At 42.3% G+C, this 20,381-nt stretch overlaps 1 protein-coding gene across 3 annotated transcripts in view; it reads right to left on the bottom strand.

Annotated features, from left to right (window-relative positions):
- The window catches only part of ROCK2 (Rho associated coiled-coil containing protein kinase 2), a 109,758-nt gene extending 99,764 nt beyond the window's left edge, over nt 1–9,994 (bottom strand). The window contains exon 1 of one of the 3 annotated variants that reach the window (XM_052809458.1): nt 9,772–9,994. In XM_052809458.1, coding sequence (XP_052665418.1) covers nt 9,772–9,921 — 150 coding nt within the window. In that variant the 5' untranslated portion in view covers nt 9,922–9,994. The remainder of the gene's footprint in view (nt 1–9,771) is intronic. The other 2 variants (XM_052809459.1, XM_052809460.1) reach the window with 2 other exon arrangements.
- Between the last annotated feature and the right edge of the window lie 10,387 nt (nt 9,995–20,381).

Raw genomic sequence — 20,381 nt, 5'->3', positions numbered from 1 at the left:
TGTGTTGATAACAGAAATAACTTCATTGTACATTGCTTGACTTTGATTTAATAAAAAAGTACTTGGATTGCAAGTATACTGAAACTTCACCAATTTACATCTAGGTCTAAAAGACACACTGTGCATCTTTCCTCATAAATTTAGACAGTGTGATTTCAAAGCATGAATACCGTATTACCAAATATATTTTCAGCAATACAGTCTAACCAAAACATACCATACTGTATACAAAACTTAAACTCTGCAGTTTGGCTTTCTGATTCAGTGAATTAAGTCCTGCAGTAGAGTCATGTAAAATAAATCTAGGCCTTTTTTTAATAATGAACAATATCATACTTTACAGAATTGGTTTTAAAGCTACATTTTCCATTTTTAATATGCCAGATTTTGGCAAAGATGTTTTCACAGGTAGAGAGGGGACATTTGGGACTTCTGGCACTTGAGAAACACTGCAGGGCACACATGGGAAAAAATACTGGTATTTCTTCTAAAAAAAATTAAGAGCACTGAAATAGTTTATTTTGAAACTTAAATTGCCTTTCTTCAGAGACAGCCAACCATTAAAATAGATGAAGTGATTCACACCTCATGGTGCTACTGTTTCAGGCTTTTACACATACAAACCATTCTTCATCATACTGCCCCTATCTAGAGGTCTTCTTCATAATCCTAACAGTTGGAAATTATTTTCAAAACAGAGAACTAGCTGGATGTCTACAATTAAAAGGATTTGCCAGCATAGTATTTTTCAGGACATGCAGCTTGTATTAGTGTATTTATTATTTCTTATATATTTCTCTATAAATTCAAGCTTAAAATATTCCTGAAATAGAACAAACACTACACGCATACAAAACTGTTTCTGCTACTTTATTTGCTGCTACACTCAGGTTTTGCCACCAGAATTTTGACAACCGGAGTTTTCCTGCTCCTCACCCTCATTGGCCTAAACGCTACCATTTCCAGAGTCAAGATAAGCCCTTCGATTCTGGGGAGATGAACGGTTGGGAAGCCCACAGGGTTGGGGATTAAGGAAAATAAATAAAAAATAAATTAAAAAAGAAGCACACTTCAGGTAACTGAAGTAATTTATTCATAGTAATACTGAACAGTGAACTTGACAGCAATTAAAAGAACAGGGCTTTTCAAAACTTTACAATTTAGTAACAGGAACACTTTTTCATCTTGGAAACACAGTTATTTTTAGCTTTCCCTATCAGATCTATAGCTTAGTTCAGGTGCTTATAACACCAGCATGGGTGCAACTCTTAACAAATTTACTACTTTGTACTCACAGAGAAAAAATTAAATTAAATTGCAGTAGCTGCAATACAATAATAAACTGTCAGCACCTCCTTGTCATATGAATAATTCAAGTAGTTTTTTTCAATCACGTTTCTTATGAAAGAATAAAAAAAAAAGGGGGGGGATACTTTACAATCCAGGCTTATACACCCTAAAGAGGTCATTAAATTGAATAGGCCAAGAAATAAAAAACTATGGCTTAATGCCTAAGCGGGCTGACTTTTACTGTTGGAGGAAGAGGTCCTGAAATGTTCACTAATGGAAACAGATGGTGCATACAGCTAGCATTAGAAAGGTTTTCATTATTCACTAAACCAACAGCTTCCAACACAGTATTATTTCCTGCTCCTCTTCATTTTCTTGCACTATTAGAGGGAATAATTCTATTCCTAAGGCGAGAGACTTCATGGTTATTCTATCACAAAAGTTTAAAAATTCCAGAAAAAAAGCATTCAAAAGTCAAGCGTGGTTATAAAATTGTGTAAGAAGGGGCAGAAACAATATTAAGTAAACCCATAACATCTTATATCTACTTACTACAACTTGTTCCAAATGACTTTAGCTGCACATATTAGAAGTCTACCACAACATACACTTCCCTGTATACCAGATGGTGCTAAAAGTCATTTACAAATAAAAACCTGTGTCCTATACATGCAACAAAAGACAAGGCCTGTCTCCCTAATCTTGCACTCAACATAATCAGCACTAAACTGAAAATGGAGACCAGAACAAACCAGTTTCAGAAACCACAGGGAAAACCAGTTTAAAACTAGTTTCCGTATGAAATAGAACATTTTCATAGCACAGGCAAGCCAAATGATTGTATACTCCTCAACCAAAACCTGTGCTATTATAGTTTTTAGAGCACGATCTCTTTGAAGATATGTACATACACACTACAGTGAATTTATCAATGCAGCACTCTTCATTTTGAACAAAAGAAAAATACAGAGGCTCAATCAAGTTGTACAGTAGCAACAAACACAAGTAGACTTAAGTTTTCCAAATTCACAGCTCACTCAATAAAAAGTAATTTTGAAGGAACACCCAAAGGTATTTCTCTATATCTATACCATACCAGGGTAAATCTATGCTGTTGAGAGAGCAATGTTTGATATTTAATCAACAGCTAAACTACAGACTTTGGACAACTACCTATAACAGCAGTGACAGACATGGACAAAGAACAATGATGCATTACAGCCTTTAAATAGTAATCGAGATTTTAGTTAAACTTTAAATACTATTCGGAAGAAAGTATGAACTTCAGCATTTTTTTCCTTCTAGTTATTTATTTATTTGGTAACAGTAACAGTAAACACTATTTGTTTTGAGATTTAAAAAAAAAGAATAAAAAGAATATTTCGTAAAGATTAGCTTTTCGTCTTTCATCGTGGTTCAAACCTTTTTTCATGTCTGTATGTGACCTCCTCTTCATTTCCTCCTGAAGGAAAGTAGAAAAAAATTCTTGTGTTTGGATGAGTCACCCAAACTTTATGCTGCTTTATGCAGGATCCTGTTATACTGTACTTCAAATACAGACTAATAAAATCAGTACCAGTGATTTAGAACAGTCAAGAGGCAAGAAAGCAACCACTCAGTTATCTGAATCCTCAAGGTTCAGAATTAAATACTTTGACATAAAGTTTCTTGTGATGACCTTTTTTATATCATAAGTTCATTCTAAGTATCAAATCCTTCTCTAGTACAGGTTTAAAAAAAAAAAAGCTTCATCATCTCCATTTCATGTAGTTGGAAACCAAGAAAGATTTGTCTGATAATATGCAGTGCTAGCACTAGATTAGGGTTCAGACCTTCCTGCACGCTATCCTTTTTATTTATCCCTCTGCGTGTACCATCTGAATGACACCATCCTACTAACAAAAATGAACGATGATATGACTACGGCATTAAAGTTAGCAATGCTGCACACTAACATCAAAACCCAGCAGTATCCATCTGAGCACAGAGAAAACATAAAATATGTGACTGATGACCATTCGCAAAAGATTTGACTTAGGTAAGTCATTCTACATAAAACAAAATTAATGAAAGACAGGCATGATGAAAAACCACTTGTATGGGGCATCCAGATTGTTTTTCTTCTCATGTCTATGACATTCCAGATCCTACAACAACTGAAGCAGAGACTGAACAGGAGGGATGTTTTACAAGCCAATGAAGAAATTTGCGTCCATCCCTTCATGTGAAACAAAACAACTAAACTCCACGATATTTCATAGAAGGAAAAAAAGGCCCCTCTCTCAATAGCTGTAACCATAGCAGATGAACACAGACAAAAAGAAAAAGGTAAGTTTACACCACATAAGCAGCGGTTACTGATTGAGACTGTCCAACCTAGTGAAATTTGGACAAAATTCACAGAATCAAAATCTTCAAAACACAGAGCCTCTGCACATTAGGGGGTGGCCAAATCACCATTTTAAGCATATGGTCTTAAAACTCTGTTAGCAGGTAATTAACATGATGTTCTAAAATAGGGATGCAAGTGATGCTTCACCTGTGCTAAAACAGCTTAAATGTTGCTGGCTGTGCACATGCACTGCTGCTGGCACTACAGGGAGTGTTTTGACATTTCACTACTGTAGCAGCAAAAGCTTCAAGCACAGTAGGTATGGCTTTGGAACTGAGCACTACATTCAACGTTCTGTTTACATAGCGAAAGACTCATTAAAATAAGTTTATTACTAGCAAAGGCTGCCAATGTAAACACAATATTCTTGTTCTCAACCAATGGGATGTCCCAAGAAAAAAGTATTTTAAATAAATTTGTTACCAGAAACATTTGGTGCTTTTCAGTATAACAGTATAGAACAACCTTGGACACAACATAGCATCCCCCTCCCCCCCCAAAACCCACCTTTATGGATTATAAAAACATATATGTTTTTAAAAAAATTTTTAATATTCTTTCATTATGTAAAACTCTACTACTAAGTTTCAATCACTTTCATCCTTAAAATCCAAGGTCAGTTTCTCTGTGGCAGCGATACAATTCCAGTCATATTTTGCACGTCAAATACTGGCAAGAAATCATCAACTGATAGCTGCAGAGATTGGTTACTGTGTTAGCATTTTTTTTCTTTTTAAATTAGGCAGCTTTTGTTATGGATTGCATTACTAGACAAATAGCTAAATGCTTTGGCATTGCTCTGCCATTAGTTGAAAACATACTTAAAAAAAACAGGTTTTAATCAGCATTTGCACACATAACCTCAACTGACACTGAGACTACTAATATTTGGAAAAGTAGAAAAGTTCCTGAATTTTTATTCCATCACATATGAAGCAGAAGACAACTGTGCTAATTAGCTGTCGTGGCTTTTTTTTTTCCCCCTCTTAAGTTGTTACAAAGCTGAACAACTAAAGGATACTAATGACCCACTCTGCAGTCTGATCAATACAGGTGAAATACTGGGAGTGAACATTCCTCTTGTGAAAGCACACACAAAATCCACATCCATCTCATGTGTGGCAGTGAAAGTACTGAAGCCAAGCAAACTGGCATTTTTGCTTTCTTAAACTAAATGTGAAATGCTTTAATCCTAGTGTGGAATAAAACAGAATATAAGAACACCTGAAACTGGCAGAAAATAGAACTGTCCTTTTCCAGTTAACTATACTGCTATATATAAATCCATCACATGGGAACAATGAACAAAAGACAATTCTGTTTCTTTAAAGCTCATCTTTTTCAACTCTGCAGTAGATGTTCTGAAATTACAGATCAAAAATAGAAAATTTATAGAGTCAGAAGCTAACAGAGAAATAACAGCACAAGAACTATAACAAACAAGAAAAAAATGATTTCTTCAAGAACAGAGAATCATTTGGCCTTTCAACTACTTACTCGGCAATGAATTTCAGATCAGATCCTGCTAACTGCTATGTTTCCAGCTCTTCCCTGTGCTTGCTGGCTCAAATTAACACAACAGATTGTTCTTACTGATTCAAAATTATGTGGCAATAAATTTAGGAAAATGAGACAACTTTCATATTAAACATGCAACTGTCATAGTAAATATGAAACACTTTGAAAGCTCATCAGGCCAAAAGCCTGCAAAGGGATACACGTGTGTCAGTCATGATGACCTGGAGACCCTGTATTAACAGAGCTCAGCCTAGTGTTCTGCTAAATTAACACTCTTGGTATAAAGTTGGTATCTATCCAGTTGATGAGATTGCTATGGACAGATGCACCTATTGAAAGGATCAGAGTCACAGCTGTATCTGCAACCCACTTTTCGTTGGGAGTAAAATTCTAGGGTGTCGATGGCAAGGATCAACTTAGATGAACATCTATTCATGTTCAAACTACTCTAAATACACAGTTTACCTGCCAGCTTTATTTTAACAAAGAAATAAAGAGCAAATTAGTTTGGTTTAGGTTTGGGTTTTTTTTTTTTTTTAATTTTAAGGCATGTATGTTGAGACACTTAAGCACTCTCCTGCTAATCCTCTCCACATTTCTTAGTCCACCATGAATGCGTTCCCAGCGTAGCCCAGCACTGTGCTCACAATTTCACTGCTGCACTGCCTAATTAAACAGTTTTAAGAACATTTTCTTTCAAAGGCTGACACAACCGTAGCAGAGCAGACAGAAGATACTCAACATTTTACTAGTGTAATGTCAAGGTTTAAGCTTAATGCTAAAATCCTAAGGCTTGCACTGAACAAGACCAAAGGCAGACACCAGTTTCTTTCTCTAGGCAACTGCATTCAACTGCAGCTCCAGCAAAAGGACCAGGCAGACAACTGCAGGGAGGAGGATGATAAGATTTATCAGAGCTGTTCGTCACCACCATAAAACTCTGAAGTTGAGTTCAGCATGTGCTGAAGTGATACAATTACATATGGCAAGGAAGTGGAGGTCTGGATTAGTTTTACACAGCCTACATTGACCTATCTGCTCCAGTTTTAGAACACATTAAGCGTTCAGCTAACACTTACCAATGCATGCTTAAATAACATGTGTTTAATACTATATAAAACAACTCAGTTAATACTGTAGATAGAGCATATATGCAAAAGAATAAATACACAAATGTATTTGAGAACCGTAGCTTAAATGTAGCTGTCAACTAGGAACTATTCAGTAGGAATGTATTTATAGAAGGGTTTCTTATAGATCACCCAAGGTCAAATACCATTTAGTGCTATCATCAATGTGTACATGCAGTACACATAAAAATGTCACTTCATTAAATTAGTGGATGACACAAACTAGCAGAAAAGCAAATAATAAGAATACAGTAGTTTTACGAAGTGATCTGCACAATCTAAATGTAATATACAAAACAGGTTTTCATGATCACTAATGCAATGTTACACAACCAAAAAGACTACGAGACCGTATCACAGAAAGTTGTGACAAATAGAAGTTATTTATCTTAGCATAGGCAACGTAACACAGGCTTTCAACATGATACAATGAGAAAAAGAGCACTCAGTGGATGTCTAAAGGAGGGTGCAAAAAACACTACCCTTTGTAGATGTCTTTGCTGAAACCTATCATAGAACAGTGTATACAGTTCTAGCATTCCCATTTTCATCTCTTTATCAGACCAAAACCAGAAGAAACCCACCAAGTGCAATGGGTTTGAACCATACTAATGAGTAGGAAGTCCTCTATAATAATTTTGGTTTTAATTTAGCAGAAAAAGCATAGTGATAACCATGCCACACATTTCAATTTGAATTTTTTAATAATTTTGCCTTCAAAACTAACTACCAGGACAAACTAAATCGTGAGCTCTCCATCTCTTAACGCCTCTGAATTGAAACTACATGTCTTTTTCAAAGATATATTTTAACCAAACACAAATGATTATGCTCAACACAGGCATAAACAGACAAGTGTTAAGGCATACAATATAGCAAAAATCACATTTGAAAATCTAACAGTCTCTCTTGAGCCCCAAAGGATGGGATGGAAGAAAAATAATCAATCAATGTATTCGACTTCATAGATTCTCCTGCTAAAGAAACAGAAGGATTTGGTCAGCCATCCTGTGGTCAGGAAGGTACACAAAGACAGTCTCTTCATTTAGAGCCACTGAATAAATTATCTCTTGATAGGCAGTGGAACTGGCTTATTACCTCAGCTTTTCACGTCTTTCAAATTTGCACCATGTGTCGTAGATTAACAGTTACTTTTTTGGTTTTTTTACGGCTTCCCAAAAATAAAGCATGCACACAAAATGCAGAATAGCAGCTGCTTATGACTTTTTACAGTGTAAGGAAATGAATTCCATTTTGAATTCCATTCCACATTTTTAGTTTTGGTTATGTTATTTTTGGAGGATGAAATAGTGGCATTCCAGCTAGTCTTTTTAAGACATTTTCCCTGACTCTCAGTTTCTGTTGCTGTATTTCTACTTTTAACTGAAAACACATTTCCACTTATGATAATTTACACTGCAAAGTGAGCTGTTCAGTAAACAAGTAAATTTTGCAATTTGAATATGATGTTTTCATACTCAGACTGCCTAGCAGAATGCCAATACAAAATTAATGTCAAATAGCATAAAGCAACAATACCAAAGCCCAAAAGAAAAGGCTTTTACAGGAAATCCATTGCAAATTTCCTAAATAAGAATAATAAATAAATAAACCTGAGGTAGTTCATTATTTCATACATAGACATGTTGAATGCACAAGCTAGGAAATTTGACTGAACAGCATTATATTTTACTTGCCGTTAATTTTTTAAACAATACTTACAGGGAGAGTGCAGAGAGCAAAGTGATGACCATTACCATAAAAAAACATGCATTTACAATCCAGCTAACACTCTCCCATGGTTTGCTAATTTGTGCAGTATATTACACGAATTGGTCTATACTGTATGCATACAAAACGGAAAAAAAAAACCTGCTAAGCAGCCCAGTCTCAATTTTGCAATTAGAATTTCTCTTCAGAAACATAAACAGGTTTTAGTGTATCTAATCTATGTCCAAGGCAGAGGAGGCAAGAGAATAAAAGAAACACACTGTTGAGTATAAAAGCAGAGAGTGTGAAAAAGTCTGCTGGGGTTAAGTATTAACCTGATGCATTTTTCAGAATGACTGTACTATTTTTAACTGGTCTTTTTTGGCCACAGGTCAAAGTTTTCCTAGCAAAATACCAAAGTGAAAATGCTGGGATCGAAGCCCAGAGGCAGCTCTCTTTGCTTTGGCCTAGGCGAAAACTTATCTGAATCCAGTTAGATATGTAGCAATGTTTCCCACTCCCCTTCTTTGACTACTATGGGTGTCATTATGCCTCTGAACGTCTATGAGAGGAGTAATACAGGACTAAAGCCTCGAGAAGAACATTTTTCAGATGCTATAGGAAATTCCTATATTCTCGACACAGCACAGGCATACATACTGTTCAGTCAGTTCCTGTATTTTTGGCCAAACAGAACTGAGTCATTTGAAAGCAGAAAAAAAAAAAAAAAAAAAAAAAAGACTCAGTGTAAGTGCCTTGAGCAACTCTTGGAAGGACTGGGATTTTTCCCCCCCCCTTTTCTGTTCCTCATAACTGGGACACATTGGAAATCTTTGGACAGACTGGAAATATAAGGTTTGAAGACCCTGAAGTTCAGTTAAAAAAAAAAAAAAAAAATCAAGTCTCCCTCTCACTGCCTTTTCAGGGTTTGGATGTTTTAAATGGGGAAATATAACTCCCTTCCCACTCCTTCCTGAGGGCATGGATTTCTTACTAAAGGAAATTATATTTCATACACTCACACAGAAAAATGCTATTTGAAATAGGAGACAGACGAATCAATTTGCCCCAATGGAAAATAAACGTGACCCCACAGGACCCCCCACTTAAATTACTCCCTTAGGCGTGTCCTTTCCCTGAATTATTTCCACATCGCACAGCGAACCTCAACTTTACCAGAGGACGGTTTCACAGGGGGTTGAGAGGATGGGCACCGGGTGCCCAGCAGCGCACACAAAGACAGGTACTTCGGGAACGGACACGCTATGACTACGAGGCGCGAAAGTAAACGGTGTAAACGATGCTGGGAGAGAAAAAAAGGCGCTTTCCTCCCCAGGTCAGACCTCTGCAGAGCCATTTCTCACTTTCCCCGAAATAAGCTGTACCTAAACGGAGAGCGGTCGCTCTCGGTTCACGGCGCAGTCCCTCCGCACCTCCCAAAAACAGCCCCCGGGGGGCGAGGGCCCGCTGCCCACCGCCTCCCCGCCCGGCGGGGCCCTCTCCTCAGGTGGCCGGGCGCCCCTCGCCCCCCTCGCCGGCGGCGCGGCCCCCCCCCGCCCCGGGGAAGGAGCCGTCGTCCTCCCCCAGGAACGCTCCTCCAGGACGCGGGAGCCCTTTCCTTCCTTCCTTCCCCCTCCCGCCCGCCCGAGGCGAGGGCAGCGCTCCCTTTGTTACCCCGCCAGGCGCTTCCCCCCGCGGCGCGGCCCGGCCCGGCCCGGCCGCCCCCCTCACCAGCAGGCTCTCCACGTTGACCGGCGAGCGCGGGTCGCGGATCATGGACTCCAGCTTCCTCTGGCGGCCCTCGAGCATCCCCGCCGCCGACTCCAGCGCCTCCGCCGTGAGGGGAGCCGCCGACATCTTCACCGCCGGCTGCTGGCTCATCCTCCGGCCCGCCTAGCGGCGGCGGGAGACCGTCCCCCGCTGCCGGGGAGGAGGGGACTGAGCGGGGTCGCCCGGCGGCGGGCCGGCGCCGGGCCTAGCGCGGCGGAGAGGCCGGGGGAAGGGCGGGGGCCGCGGCGGGCCGGGCCTGGGCGGCGAGGCGGGAGCAGAGGGCAGCGCGCCGCCGTTGGCCGCCTCGCGGCCGGCCGGGCATGAAGGGCGCGGGGAAGCGGCCGCTGCTCCGCCCGGGCGCGGGGGGAGGGAGGGGAGAGGTGGGAGGGCGAGGAGGGAGGGAGGGAGGGCGAGGAGGGAGGGAGGGAGGGCGAGGAGGGAGCGCTTCCCGCCGTGCCCCCGCCTCTCCCCCTAGCTCGGGGCGTCCCTCAGCGGGCGCCGGCTCACTGCCCGCTCCCCGCCGCCGGCCGGGCCATCGCACCGGCTGACCGCCCCGCTCCCAGGGCGGAGGGAGGCGGGGAGGGAAGCGAAGGGAAGGGGGAGGAATCGTCCGCCGCGGAGACGGAGCCGGGCTCCGGGACTCTGGCTCCCTCTCCTCCGCCCCGTCTGCTGCTCGGGCGGGAGCTGCGATCCCCACCGGCCTCGCCTCGCCTCGCCGCGCCGCTCACTCCATGCTGCGGCCGCCGCCCGCCCGCGGCGCCCTGCTCCTGCCCCTGCTGCTGCTGCCGCCGCTGCGCCCGCCCCCGGCCCGGCCCGGCCTCCTCCTCCTCCTCCCCCGGCCCCGCGCCGCGGCTGCGGCCTCCCTTACCCACAAGGCCCCGCTGCGAGCGGCGGCGCATAGCTCAGCGCTCACTCACCGCCTAACTATAACCCTGAGCTCAGCGCCCCGCGGCCGGGAGGGGAGGCCCCGGGGCCGGGGCCGGGGCCGCGGCCGCCCCCGCCCCGCCGTGCTCAGCCCGCCGCCCGGCCGCAGCGCCAAGGTGACCTCCCGCTTCGCCGGTCGCTGGGGCAGCCGCTGCGGGCAAGGCCCGGCGGAGGGGCCGGGCCTGGGCACGGACAACCGGAGAGGGAAAGGGGTGTGTGGCGGCTGGGTGAATTTAGGCGCAGACCTCATCCTGCCCGTGTAGCGTAAAGCGCACCAAAAAAAAAAGAAATAATAAACATTTGAGAAAGTGGGTGAGCAGCATTTCGGGTAGAGTGGCAATGCTCGGGGCACATACGAGAGGGAGGATGGAGAGCTGGAAGGTGAGGAGCTGTGCCAGGGAAGACGCAGACCTCCCTCGTTCACCCTGAGGACGATGGACCTCCACATGCTGTGCCGGACGTGGCTGCAGCCACCTCGCCACGCTCGGCGGGTGTTTCGAGGGGGCCTGGACGCTGTTTGCTAGACCCAGGCAAGAGCAGGGGAGGCTGTAGCGGGGAGAGTGCTGCCGACGGCCCGAGCTGTGGCTGCGGGGACGGAGGAGGCGAGTTGGACGGCAGGGATGCGCCACGGGACGACGTGGTGAGGTTGTGGCCGAACCGTGGTTCCAGCGGCCCGGAGATGTGGCTGATGTTATTGGGCAGAACCACAGAGACCGCAGAAGTGCCATCCGCAGAGGTGGAGGGACTTCGGGGAGGAAAGGTTAACGGTTTTATTGTGTTGACTTTCAGCTGATAGCTGGATGTCAGTGAGCTGATGTCAGAAAAATGGGCCAATATTTTAACTTGAAAGGAAGAGGAGAGGGAGTCAAAGAGAAGTAAATATGTGAGTCACTTGCATGGTTTTGAGTGAGATCACTCTCTCTGATATTCTGAGTCAGGGCCCTGGTGCTGAACAACCCCCCCCACCTTGAGGGAAGGTCAGATCTGAATATCAACCCAAACCCCGTAACTGGATTCTCTTTTGCAATCCACTGAATCAAAATCCCCAAACCCGACAGAAACGCACACGCATATGTGAACATGTTTTGAAAAGTCAAATTGGGCGTTGTGACTCACGCTTCTTTTAGTGAACCGCAGTGAGTTTTCTGAAGGAATTGATGAAAATCTGGGAGAGGCACTGTTTATTTATATCGTAGGACTGCTTCATCCCCAAAACAGATTAGGATCCACTTTACTGCAACACCAACAAAAAAATCATGTAATTTGCTCGAGCGTTTAACTTTACAATGAGATAAAAGAAGTAGGTGCAGCAACTGGTAGGATTGCTACTAGGATTAGGATGTGGGTACTAGTAGGATCATAAAGTTACACAGCCTAGCATATCCACCATTAAAAGCTCTAAATTACCTAGAAGAAACATGATTTCTTCACGTACAGCCTACTCATTGGCAAATTTCTTGTAAGCAGCACAGCAGAAATGTTTCAGGTTTTATAAGAAAGGATTTAAAATGGGTTTGGACAAGAGACCAAATGTGGGGAGTGCGCCTCCAGTGATCAATAAAGAGCCAGTGCTGGGTTTTGCTAATGTCAACAGCCCTTTTGGGGGTGATTTCAATGAGCTTTGAGTCGAGCACCAGGTGAAGCGAAGGTCTAAGCTCTCAGTTTCCCCTTGGCTATAGGCAAGCTGCTTCTCTTTTCCTCTTTTTTCTTATCTATAAAATGAGCTTTGTAAAAACTAATCTTTATCTAGCTTATATGATTTAGTGACATTGTTCAGGGCACTATTTAAACAAAGGTAACATTCTTAAAGGAGCATAACAGCCCTTTCTGCATACAAAAAAAGTGTGATTGTGACTTCAAAAGCAAGTGTGTAGAAACAGTACCTTCTTGAAATTCTTGCCCAATAGATCTGTTCCTCCAGCCTTCAGGACATGTCTGTTTACTGACAAAACAAGTTTTACTCTGTTACAGGGACAAATTGACAACGGCAGTCAGCTGAATTCCTTTGTACGACACAAATCCTCAACAAAATCATCAGCAGAAACTTTATTGCTGGTTATAAGTGATTAAGTGGCAAAAAGAGTACCCAGAATGTCAGCTCCTCCCCTCGGTATTTGCAAAAACCACTGTTTTTAACATGTCCCAAAGGAAAAATAACACCACCTTCTGCAATCTTTTTACAGTTCTAGCTTTTCTGCCTTTAGTGGCAGGTATCTCTTAGGATAACACCTGTCCCTAACAATGACCATCTAAGGAAGAACTGTTTTTACTTGGTCTGTGTACAGTAGTTTTGAAGTCCAGTGCAATGAATTGTCAAATGTTATCATCTGCCATGTTTTGTAAGGCAAAGTCCAAGCCTTCCAGCGTGCATGCTGCAGCTTTAAGCCTATGAGTCCACAGTTGGGTCCTTCACCTCTCTCTCTACTCCCTGAAATGCCGTTTAACTCTTTAGGTGTCTATGGTCTAAATATGTCTTAGGTGTCCCGAGGCAGTCAGGAATTTGCTGTTGACCATTTTCAGAACTGGCTGCACTTTCATGAGCAGATTTGTAAGAAGTTGGTAAACTGGGCTCATTGGTTAAAAGTCATCAGCTTCAGGTCATTCCTTTAGGGTATTCCATAGGGATCAAGTCTTCTCAGGAAGAAGAGAGATTTGGCTCTGGACTTCAGGCATGCTTTCACTAGTAGCTATTGCAAAAGAAGAAAAAGGAGACAAACCCCCCATCGGTGCGTCTGTTTTAGGAGAATGGGCTGCTGTGTTTTTAGCACTTGCTGCTGGCTAGTTAAGGCTTTTGCAAATCCTCTCCTTAGGCTCCCACTCTCTGCAGGTATTGTATAGAGAGCATAAGAGCATTACTGATGGGGGGAGTTGATTCTACTAACTGGTAGAGTCCCTAAAATTGAGGGTTAGCATCTCATGTGGATCTAGTCCATTTTTGTGTTTTCCATATGGGTAAACAGATGCATAGAAAAGTTAAGTGAGTTGCCAGTGATCTCATGGACTATCTCTGCCTAGGGACATGAATTGACTCTCACCCTGAATGAGAACCAAATGGTGACAACAGAGTAAGAAGGACAAAAAAAAAAGTAGTCCAAGCAAATACACAGTCTTTGAAAGCTGCCAAAATTAAGCCACATCAAACTGGTACGGGCAAAGGTGCATAACTATCATCCCTCCCCGCTGGGGCGTCCAGGACGCTGCACTGACGGTTTGAGCGTCACGGTCGATCATTGTTGTGGTGATGGAAATAGGACAAAAGGTGGTATTTTTAGATAATGAGGTCTCAAGACTTTGGAGGTTGTACCTAAAGATTGTCATTCTACGTCCAGAAAATAATTTACATTTACTTCACTAGCATAAGGGTTTCTTTATTTTTAGATTCATAAATATGAAATAGGGATGGAAAGGAATGTAAGTTTATTGTGGTTTTTTTTTTTATTTTGCTTTCTCACATGCTAGTGTTTAATCAGTCTAAGGGTTAATAAATTATTTTTCTGGATTAAAAATAAACCCCTTTTCCTTCATTTTAGGTTAATGAAAACAGATGGGAAGAAAGGTACATGACTTTGTATCTGGGAGATATAAAAGCACATGTTTTTAAAGGAGTTGCAAAGTAAGTCAGCCACGATCATCATCATAGTTGATTTTCTGATTCCAGTGTTGTCTTGGTGCAAATACTATAGTTATGTAACGTCCACAAAAAAAAACATTTTTTAACATTCTTTCATTTAATTCATAGTAGAGCATCTGTTGCATTGCAACTAGCGGCTTTAAATACAAGCAGCTTTTCAAACCCCATGTATTTCCAAACCAGCCCTCAGTAAGAATGACACTACCACATCAATCACTAGCACAGACCAGCTATAAAATTACAAAACCACTCAGCCATCTGTATAATTAAATGCAAACCAAAGTAATCAAGCAAATGTTAAAGAAAATATCTTCATATGGTAAACTTTATAGGTAAAGGCCTACATCTGCTGTTTCTACTTGGGAAGGAATATATCTTTGTCTCCGATAGGTATGCCAGGTATCATTGCTTCCACTCTTTCAAACAGCATTTACAGCTGATAAATGCAGAAATGTTGGTACTGTCTGCGCTGTGTTGAATTCAGTATCTTAAACACAAATACCAGAGGATCAAGAAAAGGAGGTGTGAAACAGAAGTGGCTGCGTAATGCCTGGGTGTGTCCTGACAACACAGGAGTTGGTCTCTGCCTGTCTTTTAATTGGTTCCATAATTCTCCCCAGCGAACTAACATTGCTCTTGTTAATAAGGTAGTTTCTTGGATGCATTGGGAAGACAGAATGAAATTGTGAATCTAGGTTAATTGAAATGCTTACCTGATGTTGATGTGCCAGATTCTCTGCTCTAAGTCTCAGGAGGAAACTTGCAGTAAGCATAGCTTCGAGAGTAAGGACAAAGTGACCTCAAGTTTTGCTTTGCTGCTTTCTGCATTTAGGCAAAGCTTAGGGCTCTCTGGCCCATAGGCCTAAGTCACAGCAGTTCAGGGGGCTGCTCTGATTTATTAAATCCTCCCCGTTGTACTGTCAGTAGGCTGCTTATGCCTCACAGTACCTTGGAGCAGAGGAGGGTTTCTGCCACTCTTACTTCTGCTGTGAGGATTATCTCCAGCACTTCCTTTACATGACACATTGTAAAGGTTGCAAAATTGGAAGCGTGCAGGGTACAAAGCTGCTGGTCCCTCGGAAGTGCTGGCCGTAGCATCTCAAAGCTGTTTCTGCCTCCTTTTAATTCTGATAAGGGGACTAAGGATTGATTCAGTCCTGTCACTTGCATGCCTGTAATACTTATCTCTTCCAGTGACCACGTACCCATATGGACACAAGCATTTCTGATTGATAGTTTATTCTGGATTTAAGATCAAACATTTAAACACCTGCTTCCCAAAATGGAACCCAAAGTCCAGGATTGGGCAAACAGGCTCCTTACAGAAAACCTGAGGAGAATCAGACATGTCAGAAAGGAGTGCCCAACTGCATACTGAACAGAACTTGTTATAAGAGATGTGCCTGAAGCCCTATGTTTTCCCAGATGATACGTAATCTGAACCAGCATCTCCATCCTGATCCGATCCATAATTCTTTAGCAGAGTGAGAACCCACATACGTATTCTCCGTTCTCTGTCCGATGGTAATTCGTGCTGCATATTCCACCTCCAAATAAAGTTTGTAGCCACTATCTTGCAGGTTTCTGTGTGGTTTTGCCTCTTTAAGGATGCATTCTGCTGAAGCAGTCTTTATGCAGTAAAAATGCATTAATAAGCAGACAAAGAGGCCAGGAAGAAAAGGCTCTCTAGCCTGTCGATGAGAGCACTCAGCAGGGTGGAGGCAGAGAGGTAGATAGCAAACTTAGTGACCTTCACAGTTAGACGGCTATTGAGAAGAGTATTTTTGGATTGCTATCTTGGATTTTGGTCTAAGAACCATTGTAGGCACCTAATAAATCCTTCTTTTGATCTGGCCTTTAGCCATAAGTATGCAGGAACTGGCTTGGAAAGTGACAGTAAAACCCTGGGCACCGAACACTCCCTGCAATTAGGGGGAAATGCCAGTAGAAGATGACTTGTATAGAATGGGCTGAATAAAGATGATTATTGCTGTAGTTCTGTGTGTATCTCTGAATACCCACATTATGTGACTCCGCATTAGCACTGTCATTCCTACGATCTGCTTTTCATCAAGACTTAGCTACTGTTAATTGTGGGGAAAACAAGCCAGTCTAGCTGATACTGGGTTGTAAACAACTACAGTTGCTGTGCCTACTCTTGGGAAACTTGCAGGGCTGTAAAGTAGGAATAAAAAGAGTTGTGAATGCACTAGTGAAGACGTAGCTTTGCAGATAAGGATTTACACTCTTGGAGAAATTACATCATTTTGTATTTAAACAACATCAGAGTTGAGCAGCAAAGAAAACACTCAGCACAGAGAGGGAGGGAAAGAAAGAAAGAAAAAGATTATCCAGGAACCGTATTTTTTTTCTTCCTGTTTGGAAAAAATACAATTTTCCTATTTCTCCTCATTTTGTCCAACAAGAAGGACAGTCTTATTTAACAACCATTATTGCTAGGCTTGACTCTCAAATAGTAAATGGGACAACTGTGTGAAGAGGCTAGTGTAGAGGTGATCTCAGTTTTGCCTCAGTCCAAATGAATACTTCATCTAGGCTTTGGTGATGGGTGATGATGTTAAAACAAAACACTATATGGATAAGCAGAATTGAGGTATGAAAATGAAAATGGCCATAGAAGTGGTAATTACAACCAAATTGGAAGAAAAACGTAGAAGATTTTAATAAATTTGGTATCAGAAAAGTATCAGAATTCTGAGATTACTAAAATTACATCTTATTTTCATAACAAGTGATTTTCAAATGAATTACTATCGCCAGGATAATGCCACATGATTGAAAATAGTAAGTATAGATATGTATCTTAAAAGGAGACAAATATGACAGTTATCAAACTCCTTCTGTGACCTCAGTAGCATACAATGTTTAAAAGCACATTTCTAACAAATAACAAAGATATGGAAGAAAATAGGAAACAGTCTAAATGTACACCACACTGGACTAATCGCAGCTATAAAATAATGGCCAAAAAAAGTGCAGCTGATCTTATTTACCTTGTCTTCAGTAACTAATTTGATACGGTAAGGCTGGAGTTAATGGGAATTATTAAGGGGACTTTTAAAGTACATTCCTTGTAGGCGATCCATCTATAAAACATTCCGGAGGCTAACTTACTGTTCCTAAACTACAAAGAACCAACTATAGGTTAGAGCGCAATGCCTTATGGGGTGAAATAGGAGGGTATGGGGTGAAATAGGAGGGTATTTGTTGAATGCTTGAAGATTTGGATTGGTAGGAATTACAAGGACCAGTCTTGGTCCGTCTTGTTTAACATTTTGAAATTAGAACCTTTTTGTTTACCAGCATGAAATCAAGGAGCGTGCTGCCAATGCTGCCTGTTTGCACAGAGTCAGAAGACGACATCAATAGAGGGTTGAGGGCTGGGATATTGCTCGGAAGATCTCGATCATCTCAATGACGGGAATGATAGAAATAGGATATAATTAAATGGTACAGTCTATAGAGGGATGTGCCTTTGGGGACTAGTCTGATACAACATGGGAACTTATCATTTGGAAACAGCTGAAGAGAAATACTTCAGACTTCCATTATTTGATGGAAATGTGGAATTAAAAAGGGTAAATGGTATTGTAAAAGTTAACAGAGAAAGATACTCAAGTAAGATAGGGTAAGGGCAAGATCAAGATCAAGTAAAAACACTGCTGGGACATAAATAGTTCCATTCACCTGTATTGAAGGAGAGGAACTGAAATTGGGAATTGGGCAGGGATAAAGGAACAAGGCGGCCTGTTTTATATGAATTAACTCAATTTGCTAGGTCCAGCAGAGTGGTGACTGAGAATATGGTGGTGTCTGTAGATACACCAAATAAGTCAACACCAAGGAGACTCAGAGCTCTGTACATTACAGAACAATGCTGGCAGAAGAAATACATATGTAAACTGGCCACAAATAAGCTTAGATGGGAAATAAGAAAGTTTCTAGCTATAAATGATGGGGGTTTGGTACAACCTTCATCCAAGTAAAGGCAGCAAGAAAATAACTACCTGCAGCATGATCAGTGCATTTTGAAAGGGCTGTACGATGTGGTGACTGGCATCGTAGGGACTGGGGTCGGGAGCCCTGAACGTTGTTCTCAGTTCTTTGTTTGTGTGGCTGCAGACAATGGTTTGTAAGAAGTGTAGTGCAGCCTGGATGAAAGTGAAACCAAAATATTTCATGACCAGCTAAAGACTTTATGGAGGTTGCATTTTTGTTCAAAACCCACAGTGAATATAATAAAAACCAGCACAGTTTGGATGTAACCAAACTGGCTGTTTTTCCTTGCTGAAAGGAAATAACCTGAAGGTATTTCTTTACATGGACCATTAAATGTTCCGTTTGATCTGATGTAGAATATTTGCTCTGGATGATTGAAAGAAAAGAGACGGTCTCTTTTTTTAATCTCATAGCATGGAGATACTTAGGATAAGGAAGTCCTACTTTTGTCCAAGGGAATGTGAAGCAGAATTCTACTTAGAAAGCTGTCAAAGGACTGGGGATGCCTGAAGTGGGAGAGAGGGGAAATTCTTCCTCGCGTTGAAGCTGTTGCCCTGCACAAAGGCACCGAGTTCGTTGGGTCAGCGAGGAGGAGCATGAGAATCATGGCTTCCCACCCTGGGAACCAGCATGCTCCCTTGGGAGGTGTGTCCCCATCCCTCTCCATCTGGACAAAATCAAAGTGGTAACAGGAAGGACTGAGCGTAGCCTGCCTCAAAACAGCCTCTGCTAAGGGGTCCCTGCTACCTAAGTAAATGCTCTGATCATTGAGCTGTTGGGTAATTGGGGACTTTCCTCCAACAGAGTTTATCCCCTCCTTTGTTTTTTTTTCAGCCAAAACTATTCAGCAAATTTGAAGCAAATAGTTTAGACATGACTGAAACCACATTTTCCGGGGAATTAACTATTAAAATAAATAAATAAATCACCCAACTCTGTTACCACTTTTAAAATCTATGGTGCTTCTTTTCCAACTAAATTAAAACACATTTTTATCTTTTTTTAAGCATAAGAGTTCTACCCATCTACTCAGCCAGGGTAATAACTTAGGGCTTATTGATTATGCTGTTCTGGGGTGCATGAGACCTATTATAGCACTTACAACTAATGCTTATTTCTTCAGCTCCCAATTTTTTCCTCTCTTTGCAGCCCCTTTTGTCCCATCAGTTCCAACAGTCGGCCCTTGTGTGGGGGGGGATACTCTTCACTATTAAATATTCATCCTTTTCTAGTCAACTAATTTAGAACTAATAAAAAAATAAAAAATAAGTACTTTTGTCACTGAGTATACTGCTAACTTGTTGATAGTTTAAATAGATTATGCCATGCCACAAGATACAAGCTAAACCACAGGAAACAAACAAATAAAAGGATGTATCTAGCTGTAGTTGATAAAAATGTAGGAGATGTTGCAGTAAAACTGAATTCCAGCTCTGAACCAAGTGCTGGATGCGACGCTGACTGCAGAGCGGCAGCATGAAGAGAGATTTCACTACAGAAAGGAACAAAATTTGGGGTTCTCAGAATTTTCCAAGCAGCTGTCCAAGATTCCCCCACGACCAGTATCGCAGGGAGGCAGCTGCATAGCCCACAGAGTCGGTTGGCTCGTACTGCCACAGCCCAGACCCCCGATCTTCCAAGACCTGGAAGCCCTTGACCTTGGGCTGTCAAAAAGACTCGGGTGGACCCTGCCTGATGTGCTGGAAGGAAAGTGGCAGCGAGGGATCGGGGGGGAAGGCCTTTGCTTTCCGCCAAATTGGAGTTTGATCGTGGAAAACTGTTCACCCAGAAGAAGATTTCCGATCAGCTCACTCGGACCTTGCGGCGCACCGGCGTCGCGTCGCATCTTCCCAGATCGCTAGTTTCCAAATACTTTCCCTAGGCCACGGCGAGCAGCCCCCCGACACATTCTTTACGGCATTTTCAGTTACGGTTTGATGCTGTGTGGAATTTGCAACGGGTGGGAAAGGTGAAGCGGCGGCAGGCCGGCGGCAGA

Source organism: Harpia harpyja, chromosome 15 (assembly GCF_026419915.1).
Source record: "Harpia harpyja isolate bHarHar1 chromosome 15, bHarHar1 primary haplotype, whole genome shotgun sequence".
NCBI classification, from domain to species: domain Eukaryota; kingdom Metazoa; phylum Chordata; class Aves; order Accipitriformes; family Accipitridae; genus Harpia; species Harpia harpyja.
Note: the sequence above shows the minus strand (reverse complement) of the source record. Positions and strands in the feature narration are given on the sequence as shown.